Below are 20,894 nucleotides of genomic sequence, written 5' to 3'. Positions count from 1 at the left end.
TGCGAACCATCTGTTCAAGGGTCAGGGAGGGGGAGGAGAAGAGAGAGGGGGAGGGGTGACTGTTGTCCAGAGGGCAGCAGGCCTGAGAAGTAGCCCAGGGGTCAGGTAGACAAGATGGCCGGGTAGGCTATACTCCTTGCTGCGTGGCACTGTTCCCCAGCAGAGTGCCACGTGGTCTAAGACGGCCGATGGGTTCCTACAGGAACATCTCGTCCCCAGGCTGAAGTTAAATACACAGCTTGCTGGCAGGCTGACAAGCCAGCCACCAGTTGTCAGGTCGGCTCCATTGCACCCCTCATTCCGGCAGGGACCACCGCTTATCTTCGCCGGAGCGGACCCTCGATCTGCGTATGGACGTCCTTCCTACTCCCTGCTCCTGCCAGCACCAGCTCCCACCACAGGGTCCCACACACCATAGCTGCTGCCTGAGCGACTCCTCTGACAACCAAGAAGTGTGGCCAAGGGCCAGCGCTGGCAAGGCCTGCTGACCTTACTCTGTTGCCCACGCCCAGAAGCAGCTGGCCTTGTGGGACAGTGGAAGAGCCTATTGCGGACCAGGCCCCAGCACAGGCCACGAGACAATTCAGATGTAGCAGAGTGACGGACCCAAAGCCCAAGGGACATGGTGACTTTCTTTTTTTCTTTCTCTTCTTTTTTAAGATTTTATTTATCTGACGGAGAGAGACACAGCGAGAGAGGGAACACAAGCTAGGGGAGTGGGAGAGGAAGAAACAGGCTTCCTGAAGAGCAGGGAGCCTGATGCGGGGGTTTGATCCCAGGACCCTGGGATCATGGCAGATGCTTAACGACTGAGCCACCCAGGAGCCCCTGATGACAGTTTTATAGTTGAAGAAATCCAGTCTCTCTGTCCTCCTGGGGAGTCAGACTTGAGAAACAGTCTACCCTGTTGGTAGCTTAGCGAGGCTCTTGGAGAGATGTTCCGGTATCGTGACAGGAAGGACTTTTGGAAGCTGGGGAGACATGCAGAGCAGGTCAGGGTCCCAGCCCCTGGGTCACTGAGGCCAGGTCCCCCAGGGCTAGTGACGGACAGTCTCCCGCCAAGGCTGGGCCCTCCTTCTGGGTGGGGTGCTGGGGTTAGAGCGTTTGCCCTGGGCTCCCCTGTACTCCCCTGCTCTTGGGCCTATCTCAGAGGCCACTGCAGCCAGCCAGATCCCAGTTCCATGTGGGGGCCTTCACAGCCCAGGAGGGACCCCCAGGCACAGCAGCAGCTGGTCCAGCCATCGCACCCTCGAATCCCGGCCCCTGACGACAAGGCCGCCTCAGCCTCAGGGACATCCATGTGCTTTCCTCAGCCTTGGCTTCTTCCCCCAAGCCGTCCCAGAAATCTGTCTCTCTGACCTGCTTCATCTGAATGGAAAAACCCCTGACAACAAGGGTGTAGTGTCTCGGCCTTAACGCCTGCCTTCCACAGGCACCGGCACTCCAGACACTGCAGCGGGGCCTTGCTGAGCTCGGGGACTGAGTGACACTGAAGGCACTGATTGTTCTCTTCACCCAGAGCCCAGGAAGCTTCCTGAAGGAGAAGTGCCTCATCTGGGCACACTAGCATTTCACGTGCATGCCAAGCCCTCAGTGTGACCACACCAGCCATTCCATCCCAGGAGGGTTACATAGAAGACGTCTTTGGACTAAGGAGTCAGGGTCTGGGAGTTGGGCCCTGTGGAGATCAGGGGTGCACTCAGGTCTCAGTTCCTTAGTCTGTGAGAATGGCTGCTGCCTCCAGAGATCCCAGAGGTTCCCCGAGAGAAAAGACATGGAAGACAAACATCAGGGTGAGCACCCCGCCCCCCCGTGCCCCCCCCCCCCACCCAGAACCTGTGGAAAAGCTCCCAGTCAGAGCCCTCACTCTGCCCCGTAATACCCTGTGACCTGCTGTGTCATGTGACCTCCCTGAGCTTCTGTTGATTCTAATAAAACAGAGTGATCTGCAGGGCGTACCCTATCCAATGAAATAGGATCTTGTTTTTCCACACGCTGCATAGCCTCTAAGGGCCTGGCATGGAGTCTGGGGGACGTGTCTATGCAGGGCAATGCACTGGACTGGGCCTGAGACATGGAAGGTGTCCTGGGCCCTGTTCCATCCACACCCCCCTCCTGCCCCCACGGCTCTGGGCTATGACAAGTCTCCAAACACATCCTGACAGCTCAGCCTCGGTTCCTGACCTCCAGGAGCCCCCCCCCCCCAGCTCAAGGTGGGATGTATGGGCCCCTCAGGGCCCCCTCCTTATGACCCTGAACACAACAAGCCCAGCCCCCAGCTGGCTTTCCTCGATGCCCACCCACACTTGGGAGTGCAAACAGCCTCAGCCAGGAGGTAGCCTGTCACCCTTCAGCCCAGTCCTAAAGCAGGAAGGAAGCTGGAGGTGGGGCCCCGCAGGAGAGAAGCCTGGGGGTGGGGGTCCTGGATGGAGAGGATCAGGGAGGGTGAGACGGAGAGGGACACTGAGGTGATGGTCTTGTGCTGCTGCCCAGAAAAGCCCAGAGGTAGTGCCTGGCTCTCTTGGTCACGTGTGATTCTTGATCTCGGGGTCATGAGTTCAAGCCCCATGCTGGGTGAGGAGCCAGCTTTCAGAAATAAATAAATAAATAAATAAATAAATAAAAGCCTGGGGGCCAAGACCAGGGGGGTATTGGAGCCCCAAGCAGCACAGGCAGCAGCAGACCAGACCCCATCACACACACCGCTCGGGCTCACCCCTGCTCTTGGTTTCTATCCCTACAACAAATGGCGTTGCATTTACTCCGCTGTGGAACAAACAGCACTGTCCAGAGGCCAGTCTCCCAGGAAAGCTGTTTGCATGAACTTTTAGTGCCTTCATATTTCCGCCACATGCAAAATCCATTCCCCATCCTCACCCCGAGGAGCGCGCACGTCCCCGCACATGTGTTCCCGCGAGAGGCCTCGGCACGGAAGGGAAGGGCCAGGAGCAAATGTCAGCCCACAGCACAGACGGACAGGGGCTCTGGGGGGTGGCAGAAGGGAGGGGCTGGAATGGCGCTGGGAGCACCCCAGAGGGGGTTTGACCACTCAACCACTCAACACAGGTGGCCACCAGCTGCTTTGCCGATGCGGGGGCCCTTAGGGCCATCCCCTCCCCTCTCCCCTGCATCAGGCCTGGGAGACCGGGGCCATGATTTATGCCTGTTCTCCTGCCAGAGGAACCGAGTCTCCCTGGAAATCGTGCAGAGAGTGTCTGAGACAACAAACAGGATGGGCTGTCAGGGCCCAGGTCTGCCCTTTTCCTTCAAGGCAAAGAGGCAGGCTCTCCTGTGCACCTGTGCACTATGTGATCACACACATGTGGGTATGTGTGCACGAGGGTGTGAGCAGTGCGCACGCCTGGGTGTGCACCCACATGGGCGTGGTGGGTGGGTGTGCACATTCATGTGCGGTGGAGGCACAGGGGTATTGGTAGGTGTACACAGGTATGATTGTGTGGCATGTGCATGTGAGAGTTCAGGGGCTGCAGGAGGCGACCTGTGTGTCCCTTGCTCTGTCACACTTGGCAGACATCAAATATCACCAAAAACAAGCGCAGAGCAGCTGTTTCCTAAGACCCCTCAGGAGCGACACCCCGCCCCCATCCCCAGTGCTGCCCGAGGTGAGCAGCCAGCACAGGCCCTGGGGTGCGCTGGGTAGAACTGAGGCGGGGCGAGGGCCGGGGCTGTCTCCTCTCTGGGCCTTGGCATGCACTGCTGCCCGTCCTTTTCACAGAGAACTTAAGAAGGACATGTGAACTGCCCCAGGTGACCCTCAGATGGTAGACAGAGCCAGCCGGGCCTGTCGGACTCAAACCCCTCGCTCTATCCAGCAACCGAGGTGGGACACCTCAGCATGGTTCCAATCCTCGGTCCCCACCCTCTGCGGGTCCTGCCTTGAGTGCAGTGGCCTTGCTTACATGAATGAATGAAAACATACTCTGCCAACGGAGCAGAGGTGGTTCGGCCTGGGCTAGGGTCCCCAGCTGGTCTCTGAGCCCTCAGAGAGAGGAGAGCTCAGATCAGATGCCCCATGCCCACTCCCGCCCTCTGCCCAGCCCCCCACCGCCCCTACCTGAGCCCTGGGGGGCGGCACTGGACAGGATCCACTTGACCAGGCAGCACCGCATCAGGGCCTGGCGGGTGAGCCGTGGCCGCTGCCACTTGACGCCCTCCTTCTTGCTCAGCGGCGTGCGCCCGGGGTCTCCCAGGAGGCTGCCATCTGACACCTTCATCACTTCCTGTAGCAGGGACAGGCAGAGCAGCCCTGAGCCCCCATTCAGAGAGGACCTCCAGGCCGACCGCAATCTCCAGGGCAGGGTCACCCTTTACCCACCCCCAAGTCTTGTCCCCAGGGTCCCTCTACCCAGGACACATGGCCTGAGCTCCAGTTGCAGGAGGGAGAACCCCCCTGCGTGGGCACCAGTCCTGAGAGGTCGGGTTGGTTGGCCAGGACAATGGCCACCAGGGTGGTGAGTTGGGGATATCCTTCCAGGGTCATGAGGTTCCATGTGTGCTAACTCTGCATCGTCCCCAAAGCCAATGAACAGACGAGCAGCTGGGCAAGTGCTGCAGACCCGGGGCCCCAAATAGAGCCCCTGCATCGGTCCGCTCTTGGGCGCAAGAAGCAGAGACTGACCTGTGCTGATGACAAGAGGAAAGGAATCAGCCACAGGATCCTGGGCCAGCCACAGCCTCCCCAGAAAGGACAGAGAGCCAGGCTGGGAGGATAAGCCAGAGCAAAGAGCGAGCCAAGGGACAGCCAGCCCTCAGTCACAGTCACCCCCGAAGAAGAGGCCAGCAAGATCCCCCTGCCGTGGCCAAGCACCCCAGCCCCTGCTGCTCCTGCTTCCCTCCTGGGGCACTGGGCCTGGGATCCCCATGGGCCTCATGGCCCTGCTGTCCCCGGGACCTGGAGGCTGCTCTGGGGGTTCTTCTCAGTGGGGTCCCTAGCTCCAGGTCCCTGCCTGGGTCCTGTGCCTCCTCCCTGGCTACAGAAGGAGCCAGGAAGGAAGCATCTGGACTTTCAGGCTCTCTCATGTCTTGGGTACAGGCTTTTCTGAGCATGAGGAGTAAGGAAAGCCCTACAAGCTTCCCTGAACCGAGGAGTTCGTACAAATGCTCGGGTGAGGGGAAGCTGGACTGCTGCACCCTGCAGACACCAATGATGCGGGAGAAGCTTCCAGGTCCTGGGTTGGCTCATGGCTCCCTGAGGCCCATTCCTAGGTAGGGCTGGACGGTCTGTTGCCTGCCTGGTCAGCTTTTGGTGAAGTGGCCACCTAGACAGAGTGACATCCATACCCCTTACCCTGATTTCTGGGGCCTTCCCGGTTGGGCACGCTCTCTATATAGCCATCACCCTCCGAGCTGCCTCCCTGACACACGCTCAACACCACACCCACATTCCTTCCCTCCTCCAAGGCTCACCCTGGCAACAAGGCAGGTCAGCTGTGCCCAGAGCTGCAGCAAGAGCGAGCACCCCCCCCCATCCTGGTGGGGCAGAAAGAAGGGGTGAGCAGGGGTGCCCAGGGGCCTCGGGGTACCAGGGAGGCTGAGGGAGGGCCCCCATATGCACAGACACACACGTACTTGCACACACACACACACACACAGGTCCTGCCCCTGCTCGATCAGAGAGGCACCTTCTCCACTATTAATGATCATATTCAGGACAGAAGTGGCCTCAATGAGTAAGGTCTTTATTTCAGTCCAGGAAGCGGGGGCGGGGGGGAGGGAGTTGATGGACAACTGTGGCTTCATCACTTCATGATTCTTTGCTGTAGGCCCTGCAGCTGGGGTTAGTGGAGAATGTCAGAAGGAAAAACTGTCGTGGGCCTCAGGAGCCATCCATTGGGTCCCTGTCTATCCCAGGTCAGTGCTGGTGCTGGCTGGCAGGGACTGTCCTCATAGAGCCCAGGGTTAGTCATGGGAATTCTGTCTTGCAAACTGGACCTAACTAAAGTGGGAGAGACCCAGCCAGGGAGCTAGGGTTCTGTCCTCCAGGGAGGGCTGGCAAGACCCACAGGCAAGACCCACAGGCAGGGCAGAGAGCTCTGTGTGTGTCTTTTATCCTGAGCCTCAAGGTGGTCTCACTGTCAAGATAATCCTACAGGGTCGGCAACACCACCCCCATTTTAAAGATGAGGAAACTAATTCCAGGAGAAGTCTGGCGGGGGGGCATGCCAGGGTCTCTCTGTCCTTGTGGTCTCCTGGTTCCAGGGTTCAGGAGGTGCTGGTCACAGGCTGTGCTGCTCAGCCTTCCTAGGGCCCGGACCCCGGAGAGGCTTCGGAAGCTGGGGAGGGGTTCCTGAGTCCGCAGCCACGTCAGAGTCAGCCCCAAACCATGTCCTCCTATTCTCCTGTACCGACGAGACCTAGTGTGTGTGCTCTCCCTGACACAGGGAGTTGGGGTATGAGGGGCAGGAGCTCCAGGAGCCCCACAGGTAGGGCCTAGGACGGTGACCCTCTGTGAGGTGGGTGGGGGGTCTTTACGGAGGAGAGAAGGGGCCCACAGTGGCTGAGACAGGGTAGGGCCACACAACGGCCAGGAGGGGAGTCAGGAGGGACGAGTGACCTCAGGTCATCCTCAGGAATGGTTGACACTGGTCTGTCTAGGAGAGGGTCTGCCTGGGCTGTCAGAAAATGTTAGTGGCCCACTCAGGGCACCCTGCTCCTGATTTGGAGCTCTCAGGCATAGGAGGGAGGGAGCCCTGAGAGGTGACCAGCCCCCTCACCCCAAAATGCCTCTTTTTTAAGGGGACAAAATTGAGGAGAACTGCATCCGTGAGGAAACTCCAGCTCGAATGAAAGCCACCTCCTTCCCGGCTAAGCAACCCATGCCTTCCACCGCAGTCCAAGTAAAACCCCAGTGCCTTTGTTCTGCCTAGAAAGTCCCAGTCAGTGGCGCCCCGCTGGACAGGCAGCACCGTCCACCCCACCCCAACCCCCCGTCGCCTGCGCCCAGCGCTCACCTTGCTGCTCCTCACACAGGCCAGGCAGGTTCTCGCACCTTCTCTCCGCTGCCCCCCCAACCACTACCACCTACAGCTTCCCTCCACTGTCTCTCTATATTAATTCTCACAGCCACACTGTGATTCCACAATGATCTCAGTAATGTCTCAAATAAAAATACTGTCGCACAAACAAAAAAGGCTATTAGATATACACACACACTCAAAAACCTCAGGAAATATTCACAGATGACTAGATGAAAGTCCCCTGATGCTCTTCATAATTCAGCTGAGAATTTCTCTCCTCCCACTCCTGCTTTATCCTGGCATCATTTCCACAGAGGCTGGAGCCCTCCCTCCATCCTCTGTGGGCCTCAAGGGTTGGCCAGGGTTGGGTGACAGAGTCCCCTTTGGCACATCTGGCACAAGTGGCCCTGGGGACCTATAGCCTTCTCTGAGGCTCACAGGTTCCCCGAAGAGCAGGGGCTGTGGGTGGGCAGGGTCGTTTCCTGATAACCCAGAGCTCCTGTCTAGCCAGATGGGTTGTGGGGGGAGTGGGGTGGGGTGAGTCTCAGCTCACTTTCAAGTCCAAGTCTGTGGGGACCAGGGGAGGGACAGAGAGGACACCAAGCTAGAGACCCACCTGTTATGGGCCAGGCACCAGGTGAGGCATATGGAGATGCTATCTTATTTGATGTTCACAAAAGTTGTGAAGTATTCCTACTAAAGTTCCTCAGAACCTACTAAAGTTCCTCAGAACTTCCTCCAAATCAGCCAGCTGAAGCCGGAGTTCCAGAAGAGATTCTTCCTCACACCCTCTGACCAAGCTTGCCCAGTTCCCCTGTGCTGTGTGTTCTCTAGCACTCAGGGTCAAGGAAGAGTCTACCTTTAGGTGTGTCCTGGTGGTTTCTGCTTGCAAGGAATCCATACTGTTAACCGTCCCCTTCATCAATGGCTCCCCTCTTTCCATTTAAAATAATGATTTAAAGATTCCCCTTTCAGGCATTTATTAAAATTTAAAATATGAAATGGATAAAGAAGATGTGGTATCTTTATACAGTGGAATACTATGCAACCACCAAAAGAAATGAAATCTTGTCATTTGCAACGATGTGGATGGACCTGGAGGGTATTATGCTGAGTCAGAGAAAAACAATCAATTATCGTATGATCTCTCTGATATGAAGAATTTGAGAGGCAGGGAGGGGGTGCTATGAGGGGTAGGGAAGGAAAAAATGAATCAAGATGGGATCAGGAGGGAGACAAACCATAAGAGACTCTTAATCTCAGGAAACAAACTGAGGTTCGCTGGTGGGGGGGTGGAGATGGGTAGGGGGAGAGTGGTGGGGTTATGGACGTTGCGGAGGGTATGTGCTATGGTGAGTGCTGTGAAATGTGTCAGCCTATTGATTCACAGACCTGTACCCCTGGGGCAAATAATACATTATATGTTAATAAAAAAAAATTTTAAATGTGAGTAAGTTTAAAGAAAAAACAAAAAACAATCATACAGATTGTGCCAGACGAAGCAAAGTCAGAGGCAGAGGACCAACAGACCTAGGGGCCCACTCAAGGCAGCTGCACTGAGCCCTTGGGTCTGTGCTGTCCCAGACAGGGGCCCCTGGGGGCAGGTGGCTACTGAGCACTTGAAATGGAGCTAGTCCAAACTGAGATGTGCCATCAGTGCAAACAGACATGGATTCAAAGCCTTACTTGGAAGAATGGAAAATAGCTTATTAATAACTATATTGCTTACATATTGAAATGATAATACTTACACTGGATTAAATAAAATATATGATCAAAAAAACCCCTCACTTTAAAAAAAGAAAACTTTCTTTCATGTGCCTCCCTGTCATTTAACATGACACCTGTGGCTCACACTACACTTCTATTGGCTAGCACTGTTCTAGATGGTTCTCAGACCAGCCGGGTGGATGGTTTGGGGCAGTCTCCTCCTGCATACACTGACCCCAACTCCTCTGTCCTTCTCAAGTCCCAGCTAGGGTCGGTCAGACTTGTTTCAGAAAGGTGGCCCAGTGGGGTGCAGAGGAAGGGTGGAGGCAGGAGGCAAACTTGGGGGGGCTAAGCAAATCCAGGGAAGGAAGTGGGGGTGCTGAGAGAGGCCCAGGCAGTGGGAAGGATGGTGGAGATATTAGTGTGAGTGGGGGATCTGCTGTGGATGTGGGTAGTAGTGGGGGGGTCGAGGGGACTCCCCAGTAACTGTGACACCTGTCACCACAGAGACGGAGGGGGCAGGACAACCCCTCATGCCTTCCAGCTGCCCCAGGGCAAGGTCTGTACTCTCCACCAGGAATACCATCAGCCCAACCATCTCAAACTCCCAGGACCTGAACACCCCACCTCGTGAGTTCCCACCCCCTGAAACCCCTTGAAAGGCCAGCAGCTGCCCTGCTCACTGCCCATGCTCAGTGGGCAAAGCTTCACCAGGTGAGGACCCATCAGGTCAAGCCATAGGGGTGCCCTGAGGCAAGACCTTCAGTCAGCCACTTCTGTCTCTGTGGTTCTCATCCTCTGGCCTCCAGAGAACCCCCACAGTGAAGCCCAGAGAAGGCTTGGCAGAGGTTACCTGTGGGCCTGTGGCAGCCTATTGGGGGTGGGAGTGCATGGCTGGAGGCCATGGAGGGTCCTGGCAAACCCAGGTTCAACACCCAGGCTCCCTTCCTCAGAGTAATGTCACTTGAGTAAATGCATATGCAAAAGTTAGAACTAATTTTTCCCAAATATTTATATGTATGGATGAGAAATAGCGTGAGTGGTTGCCTAAGGACCATCAGGACCCACCAGGTGCGGCTCATGAGACACACTTAGCCAGGAAGGGGGGATTTCAGGCAGGTTAATGTTATTTCCCACTACCAGGTACAGTGGGAAGAGGTCTGCAGTGAGCCAGACGTCACCTCGGCTGGACAGCCCTGGACAAAGTACTCCACCACGCTTAGTCTTCATCTGTAAAAGAGGGAGACTAATATGCTTTTATAGGACACTGGGGAAGGTTAAATGCGGTGGCATACAAAGCCCCAGCAGGAGCCGGATTATCCCTAATCCCCATCCTTCTGATGGAGGGCAAATTCTGCCTAACCAGAGCAAGGGGCAGGGCCAAGCACGGGGCGGGGCCAAGCACGGGGCGGGGCCAAGCGACTGTCCTGTGATTTCCAGAGAGAGAGCCAGCCAACTCGCTCTGCTGAGCTGCTGGGTATCAGAATCACCTGGGAGCTTCCCCCACATCTGGCTGCCTGCGAGGCCGCATTATCTGATTCAGTGGGGCCCGCGCTGCTCTATTTTTATTAAGCTGTCGGTAGATCTGAAAGTGCCACTAAGGTTTGGAGGGCTCATGCCAACCAATGGGAAGTTCTAGGCTTTATCTGTGGGAGGAAGGAGTCTCGGATTCTATCTCCCTCCCCGCCCCGGCCCCTCCTAGGAGGGCTGCCTCAAGGCCAGAGTCTGGGCCAGCTAGGAACAAGCAGAGCCAGAGCCGCTCAGATGTGGGGCTGCCTGCCCCCCGCCCCCGGCCCTGTCCTGGGGACTTTGGCAGTTCAGGCTGGCTCCCTGAGCAACCACTCCTCCTTGCTCGCTCTATTTCCATCACTTGGGACAGATGGCAGGAAGTGGCGGTGGGCGTCGTGTCGTGCAGGCCCCAAGGATTTGGGGTGGGGAAGCTTGGGGGAGCCTCGATTTTCCACCCACCCCTGGGCACCTACAGATGCAGGCCGGGCAGCTCGCCTGCTGAGGCGGGAGCTGGGCCTAAGTTCCTGCCAACACTTGCACGAGCATGCACGAGTTGGAGCAGGGGAGGGGAGGACTGGGTCATTGCTGCCCTGCCTCTGACGGCTGCCACCTGGGCTAGGACACAAGCTTCCCACCTGGCCCTTGCTGCTCAGGCAATGCAGGTGTCTCATTAACCTGGGGGAGGGGTGCTCAGCATGCTCGTAGAGAACATTCTCCTGTTGGCATGCCCTTTCCAGGCTCTACTTAGTAATCAGAAAACAGTGACATTGACCCTCCAACCATTTACGGAGCTCTTGCTCTATGCCCCGGCTGGGCTGAGTAGGCTGATATGGGACCTAATTTATCTAGGAGGAGGATGATATTCCCCCAGGAAAATTAGGAGACAGTGGCACAGAGGAGCTAACTTACCTGCCCAAGGACACACAGCTAATGCTTGAAGGAGGTGGGACTGAGCCTAGGTCCTCCTGATGCAGAGCAGAGCCAGGCTAATAGCTGACAAGGTACAGCCGTGTTACTCCCAACCCCAGGCCACTATCCTCTCGTGGCTGGAGCCCTCCAATATCAAATGTGCAGATGGGGCTCCGTGACAAGCCAGTGGGCATATGTATGCCCATCGGATCTGCCTTCTGGCACTTTCGATAGTGTTCCCCGCCTCTACTCCTGGCCCCCGCTGGTCAGCATAAGGCACAGGCCTCAGGTGAGGGCCCGATCAAGGCTATGAGCGTATCTAAGGCCCACATGGGGAGACTGAAGCTCAGAGAAGGGATGGACCTGCCCAAGCTCGCAGGCTCAGCTGGGTGGAGCTGGGGGTAGAAGCTGGCCTCTGGGGGTCACTGCTCAGAAAGTCCATCTTGAGAGGGGATCTTGAACTAGAGTCAGGGTAGGCTGGGCATAGGGGCATGGTACCCGCAGCAGGTGGCCTCGGGTTTACCCCTTGCTTGGCCTGGAGAGATGTGTCAGAGATGAGGCTGCGTGGCGGTGGACAGCCGAACTGGAGATGCGGCCTGTGAAGACCGGTGCCTGCTTTGCCTAGCTGAGCACTGCATAGACCTGTGGCTGTGGGGCTCAGGGGCCGCTGGACAGAGACCTAGGGCGGGAGGTGGGACCGAGACGAGAGGCACGAGGCTGGGCCAACTGGGAGGTAGGACAGGCCCCCTCTGGGCTGTCCTGCTGAAGTTCAGCTTAGCTCCCCCTCTCCCACTCTGGTGCCTGCGAGTCCCCTTGGTTCTGTCCCTGTCACGTGGCTGTTCTGTGGCATTCTAGGACGAAGGCTGATCACAGCTGACAGATGCACCTGTTCAAGGGAAACATCAGTCAGCTGGGAACAGGGAGCTGGAGTGAGGGCATAGCACACAGGGACTGACTGCCCACTGTGCTCTCCTGCCTGTCCCGTTTCCTTCCTGCTCCCCGCCCCCCTTGTCTGGAGGACCAGCTAAGGAAGACTTGCCAAGTTCTCTCTCCTCTTCTCTCTTTGCCTTGGAAACCAAGGTTGCCCTTCTCCCTCACAGAGGCCACATTCAGGGCTCCGCAGCTGCTCCTGGGCATCACCGGAGATGCCTCGGAGTGGGGCGGAGAGAGCAGATGGGCCCCAAGCCAGCTGGAATCGGCAGAGCACCTGCCACTCTCGGGAAGGATTTTGATAAGAAAAGGGATCCTGAATTCAAAAGATGGGGGTCCTTTCCTTTGTGGCCCTGGATCTACTACCTGGAAAGGGATCTGTGGCTGGCTCAAGGTGATATGGCTAAACCAGGGGACATGGCCAGGGATGGGGTCTGGTTACTATGCTCTCACTAAAGGTTTCAGGAGGAACAATGGGCCACAAACCCATGAAGCCAGCCTCCAGCTGGGATGGGGCACTTTCCCAGCTGCCTGGTGACAAGTAAGCCACTCTCTCCCAGGAGCTCCCCAGCCTCCCCACCCAGCCCTAGGGAACTGGGCTTTGGAGTAAAATGGAACAGGGTTCAGATTCTATCTGTACTACTTCGTAGCTTGCAATGTAAGGCAGACCTCCGTTTCCTCATCTGTAGAGTGGGATACAGTACCAAAGGCTATCTCAGGGGCTGTCCCGGGGGTCCAGGGGGGTAATACAGGTACAGAGGTTCCCGGTTCATGCGCTGGACCATGAAGACATCACTCCCCAAAGATCTAGGACGGTAGCCTTGCCTGCCCCCAGGAGACCTGTGATTCTGTTTGTTCCTTTCCCCTAGGAGCAACCAGAGTTCAAGCTAAGTAGGCTGCTCCCTTCTCTGAGCCTCAGTGTCTGCACAAGGGGAGGTGGTGTGCTCACCCTCCTGGGATGTCCCAAGGATCCATAAAGGACTGGGTAGTGCACAGAGAGGCCGAGGGACTGAACACCCATGGGGTGTCACTGGGGGCAGCTGCTGACCATGACCGACAGGCTGAGGACGCATGAGCTGGGCCATCCTGTTTTCTCAACTGCAGTCCTCACTGCCCCTAGAGAGGATTTTTTTCCCCAATCCCCCTGCTGAGCTTGGTGAGGGACCCAGCGGCGGCTTCCTTAGGACCACCGTCCCTACCTGGCCCAGCACCAGAAGGTGTGCGACTTGCTCCAGTTTCTGGCCGGGCCAGCTCCAAGAAGGCCACCAGTAGGCTTAAGGTACAGTGAGATCCACTGGGGCCCAGGAGAAAGTCGTAGGGGTACGGAGGGCAGGTATGGAATCACAGTGGCCAAGGAAAGAGCCAGATACACCTGTGGGACTCGAGTCACACGCTCCACTCACCAGGTGGGGGCAGGCCTCCTGGCAGTTAGGGGCAGCGGAGCAGAGGAAGGAGACTTGTCTCCTGGTGGGTGGATAGATCGGGCTGTGTGCAGCCATGTGCAGCCCGGGTTTGGAAGCGCCAACCTCTGTGTGTGTGCTGTCAGCTGTGGGCACAGTCACCGGGCATGCTGGTGAAGGGCCTGCTCACACGCGTGTGCAGATGCCGAGGACCCATGCTGGCTGGGGTGGGCGTGTGAAGCGATCACATGCACAGATGCCTGGAACCAAGCACACGGTTTCTCTTTTTCTGCCCTGGAGGTTGCTGGGGAGACTGGAGGTGTCAGAAGAGAAAGCACCTTTCGGTGGGCCCCATCACCAGGCTGACAGTGTTTCATGCCATCCCCTCTGCTAATCCTCCTGGCACCCCTGGGAGATGGACCAGACAGGGCAGGGGTGACCCAGGCTCTGCCAAAGTGTGGCCTGGAACCACCTGACTCTAGAAGCAAGCTGACTCTGGGCTGTTTGTCCTTGAGCGTGAGAGAGAAGCAGGAATCCACCTTGGAGGGGGCGGGGGAGGGGGGAGGTTGAATGTAGGGGGAGACTGAAGGAAGCAGCCCTATATCTATTCTTCCTTACTCACGAGACCTTGATTTTATCTGAGGTTTGTTTTTGGTTTTTGCCCACTCCTCTTTCAACTTCCTGCTGCCTACACGTGCTGGCTGGAGCTCCAGCAGCCATGTTGGACTTTAGGGTAACCTCAAGAATGGGAGCCAAGGAGACAGATGGAGCCTGAGCCCCTGCTGACCAAGGGGCCCCCGTGCCAGCCTTCTATGTCTTCCCTCCAGACTTCTGCATGAGACAGAAACGCAACCAACTCGTTCAAACTGCTGTTAGCCGGGGCGTTCTGTTATGAGCCGCCAGATCTAACCTGATGCTGCTTCTTCCTTCCCAAACAAGACTATCCCAAACACGTGAGAGGCTTGCAAGGCATCAGGATGGATTCCCTGAGTGTGAGCTGCAGTCTGGGAACCGGCTTCTTTTCTTTCCTCTCCCTCATTCTTCACTTGGTCTTCAGCCTTCCCAACAGCCTGTTACTATTTCATGAACTCTGTCCCAGGCATTTTCCTTCGCCTTCTCTCTCCAACCTCCCAGCCACCCAGCGGAGTGGGAACTAGGAGTATGCATCCTTGTTCAGGGGGTTCAGAGCCCTTTGGGAAGTGGTGTGTTAATCTCCTGAATGATTAAAAGAAACACTCATTGCCCAGCTTTCAAGCCTAAGGCACCCGCTCCCAGCACTCAGCCTTCCCACACCTCTAAGGGCTGTGGGCCCGGTCTCAGGGTCAGGGTCAGGGTCAGTTACTCTGGCACTTGCCCCAGAGACCGGACAGAACTGCACCAGCCACATGCCAGACTCTAAGCTCCTCCTCTGACCACCTTCTATGCCACAAACACCTAACGCCTAACAGTTCCAGAGGGGGGCCCCGGACGTCCAGCCTCCCAGACAGGACACCCCAACACTTACTTTTTCAAAAGTGACCTTCCAGGGGACGACAGCGCTTGAGATCAAAGGAGGAAGCACAACAGGGCTCCCTGGTCCAGGGCCACCCTCAGAAGCCCTGGCTCCCCACCCCTGGGCGAGCCCCCAGCCCCACCGGCGCCTACCTTCGCCCGATGCATCCTGGGCGCTGAAGGAAACTGTTGCCGGCCTCCCCTCTTTGCAGCTGAGAACAGGACTGCCTGGCCGGCTGGCAGCTGCCTCATGTTTGCTTGGACCCACACGTAATTGTTACCCGGGCGGCTCCTCGCCCGCCCCCTGCCCACCCCTCCCGCCCCGCCTGCTTCTACCCGCTCCACCCCTTCTGCTCTGCCTCCTGCCTCTTTCAAGCCCTCTCCCTCCCTCCCTGTCTCTCTCCCTCCTCCTCCCCCTCCCTCCCTCTCCCTCCCCACGCCTCTCCAACGGATTCTCGGTCCCCTTCCCAGGCTCTCTGTCCCACTCTGGGTATTAAGGGTTCCTAATCCTTCCCTCTGAGTCTGTTGAAGCCCCTTTGCCCGGCTCTTGGCTCTGCCCTCTGCTCCCGCTGCTGAGCTGGCGGCTCTCTCTGCCTCCCCCGCTGTCTATCTCTTCCTCTAACACACACACTCTCTGCTCTCCTACCTCGGTCACAGGAGGGTGGAGTGGTGGGTGCAGAGTGCTTCCACTGGGGGGAGGAGAGCTCCGATCAATGAGGAATTCAGAGGGGTGGGTGGGGCGGGGGAGCTTGGAGAACCTCCCCTGAGGCAGTTCCAGAACAGGCCAGCCCCTCCCCTCCCTACTGCCCCCACAGACAACCTCAGGCTGGTTCAGTCAAGATGGGCTGCAAAGAAGGATCTGGGCTCCTCCTAAGCCTGGGGTCTTTCTGGTGCCCTTCCGGCTGCCCTGCCCACATCCTCTGGCCACTGCTGGTGCTGGGCATCCTTTCTGGGGACATCATTCTGGGTCTCTGGGTGGGAAATGGCTTCACTGATGGGAGCTCACTGACAGAAAGGGTGAAGCTGCCACATTACTTGGGTCGCACACAGGGGTCCTTCCAACTGCTTCATCTGTCCCCACCCCCCTCAGCTGCCTCCCTCCCACATGGGGCCTCGCAGGGGGGAACCCTCCTGCGCTCCTTACACCCATAAGGCACCCAGTCCCTCCAAGGCCTGTTATCTGTCCCCACTTAGGTTTGAGGTTGGGACCACATTAGGGAGGCTGAGGGACCTTGCCAGATCTCCTGGTGGGTGGTGGTGCTGGAGGAAAGGGGTGAAGGCCCCTGAGTTTGGAAGGGAGATCCTTCCTGCCCCTTGGGAGGCCAGACTCCTAACCATTTGCTCAGCCCCAGGAAACCACCCAGGAGCCAGGTGCCCAAAGCCTCAGCCAAGTTTCCCTTTTCTGCACCCCGAGGAGCCAGCCTGTGCCAGTGGTTTCCATGGAAACAGAGCCTGAGACACCCCCCCTCCTTTTGCAGCATGCACGAGAGAATTTGCACACCCCCCCTTTTCTTTTTTTTGAGCCAGCCAATGAGCTCCAATTTTCAGATCCTCAGGGGAAGAAAACAGTCGGGAGTTGTGCACCCACTGAGGCAAGGAGAACTGTTTCCAGGGCAGGAGACAGCCCGGGAAGGTCCTATCCTGCTGGACAGGCTGGACCTCACGCTGGGAGCTCCGGAAAGAGGGTGAGAAGCTGTTGGTCACAGGCCAAGCTCTCTGGGGCCAAGTCCTTGCACACTGGCCACCTTTGCTCTTAGCAAGCTTCCACAAGCAGGGACTCACTGAGCATTCTGTCTTCATAGCAGCCCTGGGAGAAAAGGGTCACGATCTCACTTTGCAGATGATGAAAGTGAAACCCAAAAAGGTTAAAGGATTTGCCCAGCATCATGGTCCAGAAAGTAATGAAGCCAATACACACAGCCTGGCCCTTTCATTCCGTAGGGACCATATGGATAAGATCCTACCCTACCTCGCACATTCTGTACATCAGCCAGGAAACGCCCACCACACCTCCAGGATGGCCAGACTCTGGGCGTGGTGTGAGGAGGCTGCATCCCAGAGAAGCAACTCCCCAGACCAGTGCCACCCTCTGCAGAATCGCTGCCCTGCTACTTGGGACACCCCCTGAACTTGCAGTACTCAGGATGCTTTCTTCTGAGGGGAGGAGCTTTGAGCTGTGACAACATAGGACAGTTGTCCTTCCCTGCCAGGCCCCACGTCCCATGGGCCTTGGGGACCTGCCACCGCAGTTGCCACCAATGAGATGTCCCTCATATGACCCTCCTTTGGAGTATGTGTTCCCCTGCCGTGATCCTTGCCCCACTACAGACCCCTTCCTGCCTCCTTCTAGACCCCATACCGTCAGGGCTTTTCCAGAGCCCCAGTCACCCCCAGTCTGGCCCCCTCTCACTGGGCCCTTGGGGGCTTCAGGAAGGAGAAAGGGCAGGAGGGAGGGGAGGGAGAGGAGGCCGGGGGCAGGACTCCTCACACCGGCCTCAGCAGCGCTGAGAGGCCCTGGCAGTGGTGTGGGCCTGTGGGCATCAGCAAACTTTCCCCGAGAGGGAGTCTGGGAGTTTCCGGATACTCTTTGGCAGTGTATCAGACCCAAAAAGTTAGGAAAGGCTGCAAAAGAACCTCACCTTGTGGGCTACACACGCTTCAGCCTGATGGGTTTCAGCCGCGGTTTTCCTCACACTGGGGGACAGGAGAGAGAGTCCCAGGATGGGGGAGTTTGGCAGGGGGAGAGGAAGGGAGAGGAAGGCTGTGTCCTTGTATGAACAACATCTGAGAGGAGGCAGTGGTGAGCGCGTTCAGCTGCCTGGGGCTGTCCTCTCACCCCTCCTTGGTGAGGGGCGCACGCCACCCCCACTCACGAGTCTTGGGTCTTCTGGACCTTCCGCCATTGTTGCTCACTATCCTCTCCACTCCAGGCCCAAGTTCAAATTCCTCATCCTCAGGGACTCCAAACCTGGCTCCATGGAGCCCCCAATCTCTTTTTTTCCTGGGTCTTTTTTTGGGGCCCTAGCTCTGCTTGCCCCTGTCCAAGTGGTGCAGCAGGGGTGGATAGAGAGAGAGAGAGAGAGATATGGATCCTCAATACGAATTCCGGGTTTGGGTCCTTGCCCCACCAAGAGCCTCTGCCTGTGAGGGAGTCCCCTCTGGGTGGAGAGGTCATGTGGGGTCCCCTCTTCACAAGAGCTCAAGAAACCTGTGGCAGGGCACCTGGCTGGCTCAGTGGGTTAAAGCCTCTGCCTTCAGCTCAGGTCAGGATCCCAGGGTCCTGGGATCGAGCCCCGCATCAGGTTCTCTACTCAGCAGGGAGCCTGCTTCCCTTCCTCTCTCTCTCTGCCTGCCTCTCTGCCTACTTGTGATTTCTGTCTGTCAAATAAATAAATAAAATCTTAAAAAGAAAAGAAAAGAAACCTGTGGGCCCCAAAAAGCCTTCCTCTGCTTGCCATAGCCCTCGGGGATGTCACCATGGTGCTGGGGCAGCACAGCTATGGGATTGGCAAGTCACTGTCATTTTGTGTCACCTACTGATGCTTGAATCTCTTCTGCCCACCCTCAGGTGGAGGGATAGACACCGGACAGGCCTGGGGAGCTGCTTGGTGAGGGCACACGACAGTTCTCCATCCCTTCACCTCGAACACAGGGTGCCTGGTGGGGTGCAGCCTGTAGGACCCCAGGAACGGAGCTTCCCTGCACCTTTGCTCTGGTGGGGGAGGTTTCAAGCTACACCTCTCGCTCCCACAGGCCCCTCCACAGGTCTCCAGGGCCTGCCTGGCCAACCCCTCTGGCTGGGCTGTTTCACGGGGGCCTCAGGGCACCAAGGAGCCTGGACTCCCTGTGGCAGTTCCAGCCTGTCACTGGGGTCTGTTCATGCTTCAGGCAGCCTCCTGAGACCCAGCCTGAGAGCCCACCTGACCCCCTCACACGCCCCTCGCGTGGGCCAGCAGCCCCCTCCTTGGCTCTGCCACACAGCAGCCAACCTCTCGAGGGTGCACTCTCTCTCGAGTGTGCAGGTAGAGGTGAGACATCAGTCCACCCCATTTCTCAAACTGCAGGGGACACCATGAAGCTCTCTGAAGCCTCCTTCCTTCAGGGCTGCAAGGGTGGGCGTCCCAGCTCTCCCCTTGGGTTCTGCTCACCTCAGAATCTCCCTCCTCTAACTTCAACACCTGCCTCTCAGGTATCCTCAGTGTGGTAAGGGTTCAAGCCACCTAAATCCTGCATCACTTGTGGGCAGAGGTCAGCTCTCAGCACACGGCCCCCCTTCCTTCCCCAGGGTGCTGCAGTATCTGGGCAGCATTTGTAAGATGGGGGAGTGCTCACTGTTCCAGGAGTGGCCCATCTAGGAAGGGCAAGGAAGGGGGCCCTTGGGGAAGAAGCTTCGATCCAACAGGACATGGGGGGCGTTGTGAACCAGGCTGGCCACAGCTCCCAGTTCAAACCCTGGGGTTTAGGCCTGGGGAGATAGGGCACTAGGAGAGCAAAGTGGAGATCCTGACTGTAGGATCCTGACTCCCAGAGCTGGAGCACGGGCTGACCCCAGAGGTCCCACCAGAAACGCAACCATCATCAGTTAATGGTTCTGGGTACACTGTGCCCCTTCTACTCTGCTCATATCCAGTCTTTGGGCCTTAGTTTTCTCAACTATAGATAGGAGAACAGTGCTTGCATCTGAGACAATTCACGGGAAGTGCTTAGCACACTTCCTGGTTCATTCCCAGAACTCAACAAATGTTAACTGTCTTTGTCCCCTCGGGTGGCCTGAATGGGCCCCTTCCCATGCAGCCCTTCCTCTGCACACTGAAGCCAGCTGGAACTGCCCTGGCCACCCACCTGGGACCTCAGACAGCCCAGCCCATGTGGCGTTTCTTTGGCAGAATCTGGCAATCATGGCCCACGGGGCCTTTGCTCGGGATGGCCAGGCTGGAGCATCTGGCATGTCCCAGGGCCTTCAATCTGTCATCCCTGCTGCCACAGGGACAACAAGGACACTTGGATCAAATCTCCTTGGAGACAGGGCCTCCCTCCCACACAGCCCTGGGGAATGGAAACTGGCAGCGTGCCCAGAAGGAAACCTCCAGAGTCACCAGGACCAGGGGACCTGAATCCAAAGCCTGGCTGGGCTTCAGCTTGGGAGACCTTGACTCTGCCCCCAAAAGCTTCATTTGCTCAAGAGTCAAACAAGCATGGAAAGCCCCACCGCCTTCAGGGAATGTCATGAGAACAGATGAGAATGTGACCACAAAGGGGCTTTGTTTCACACATTAAATAAGATGAGCATTTTAGAATTCCAGCATTTTAAAACTGGGAAAATATGTAATATATTTTTCTCCATGGCTATTTTTCTCTCTCTCCCACCTGCGGAATGCCACCCCCATCCCCAGATACCAGGGCCTACAGTGATACTCTCCAAACCAAGCGCCGTTCAACAGTCAGTGTTCCTTTGGCTGGGTGAAGGTCTTGGATCTTCGATTCAATGAATGACAGCCTTTCCCACCCCAAGTCATGGGTGGGTGGAGGGGTGGAATCAGTTAATTTTGCAGAACAGCTACTTCTGATCACGGTGAAGTAGGTCATTTGACCTAAATTCCCAACTAAGGACAACTTAAAAGCTACTCAAAATATATATTTTTAAGTTTGATTGGAGGTATCAGAGAGTAAACAAGGGAGTAAGGAATCAAAGGGCCAAGACCTGGGGAAAGAAGGAAACTCAGGGATATGTGTGTGATATTTGGGGCTACTTTCTCCCCGGGAGGTCCGCTGATGCCAGAAGACATTACAAAATAAAGGTGCTGAGCAGAGAGCTGTTAGAGGTAAAAACGGGGCCCACCAAGAGGAGGAGCGTCTTTCATGCTTTGGGTTGGGACCCCAGAGGAATTCACCCCCAGAACACAAGTGAACTGGAAACAGACCAGCATTGCAAGGGACTGCCGATCATCTCAGTCCTGAGACTAGATTA

At 56.9% G+C, this 20,894-nt stretch overlaps 1 protein-coding gene across 2 annotated transcripts in view; it reads right to left on the bottom strand.

Moving 5' to 3' along the window:
* KCNIP3 (potassium voltage-gated channel interacting protein 3) overlaps positions 1-15,651 on the bottom strand; it is an 80,616-nt gene extending 64,965 nt beyond the window's left edge. Inside the window, exons 1-2 of one of the 2 annotated variants that reach the window (XM_013045034.2) lie at positions 15,573-15,651; positions 4,076-4,241 (exon numbers count right to left, since the gene is read on the bottom strand). In XM_013045034.2, coding sequence (XP_012900488.1) covers positions 4,076-4,235 — 160 coding nt within the window. In that variant the 5' untranslated portion in view covers positions 4,236-4,241; positions 15,573-15,651. Of the gene's footprint in view, positions 1-4,075; positions 4,242-15,079; positions 15,234-15,572 lie in introns of those variants that run through there. The other variant, XM_004770942.3, reaches the window with a different exon arrangement.
* Between the last annotated feature and the right edge of the window lie 5,243 nt (positions 15,652-20,894).

This window comes from Mustela putorius, unplaced genomic scaffold (genome assembly GCF_011764305.1).
Source record: "Mustela putorius furo isolate JIRA1106 unplaced genomic scaffold, ASM1176430v1.1 tig00000281_pilon_pilon_pilon, whole genome shotgun sequence".
NCBI lineage: Eukaryota > Metazoa > Chordata > Mammalia > Carnivora > Mustelidae > Mustela > Mustela putorius.
The sequence above is the reverse complement of the archived record's forward strand: the minus strand, read 5'-3'. Positions and strand labels throughout refer to the sequence as shown.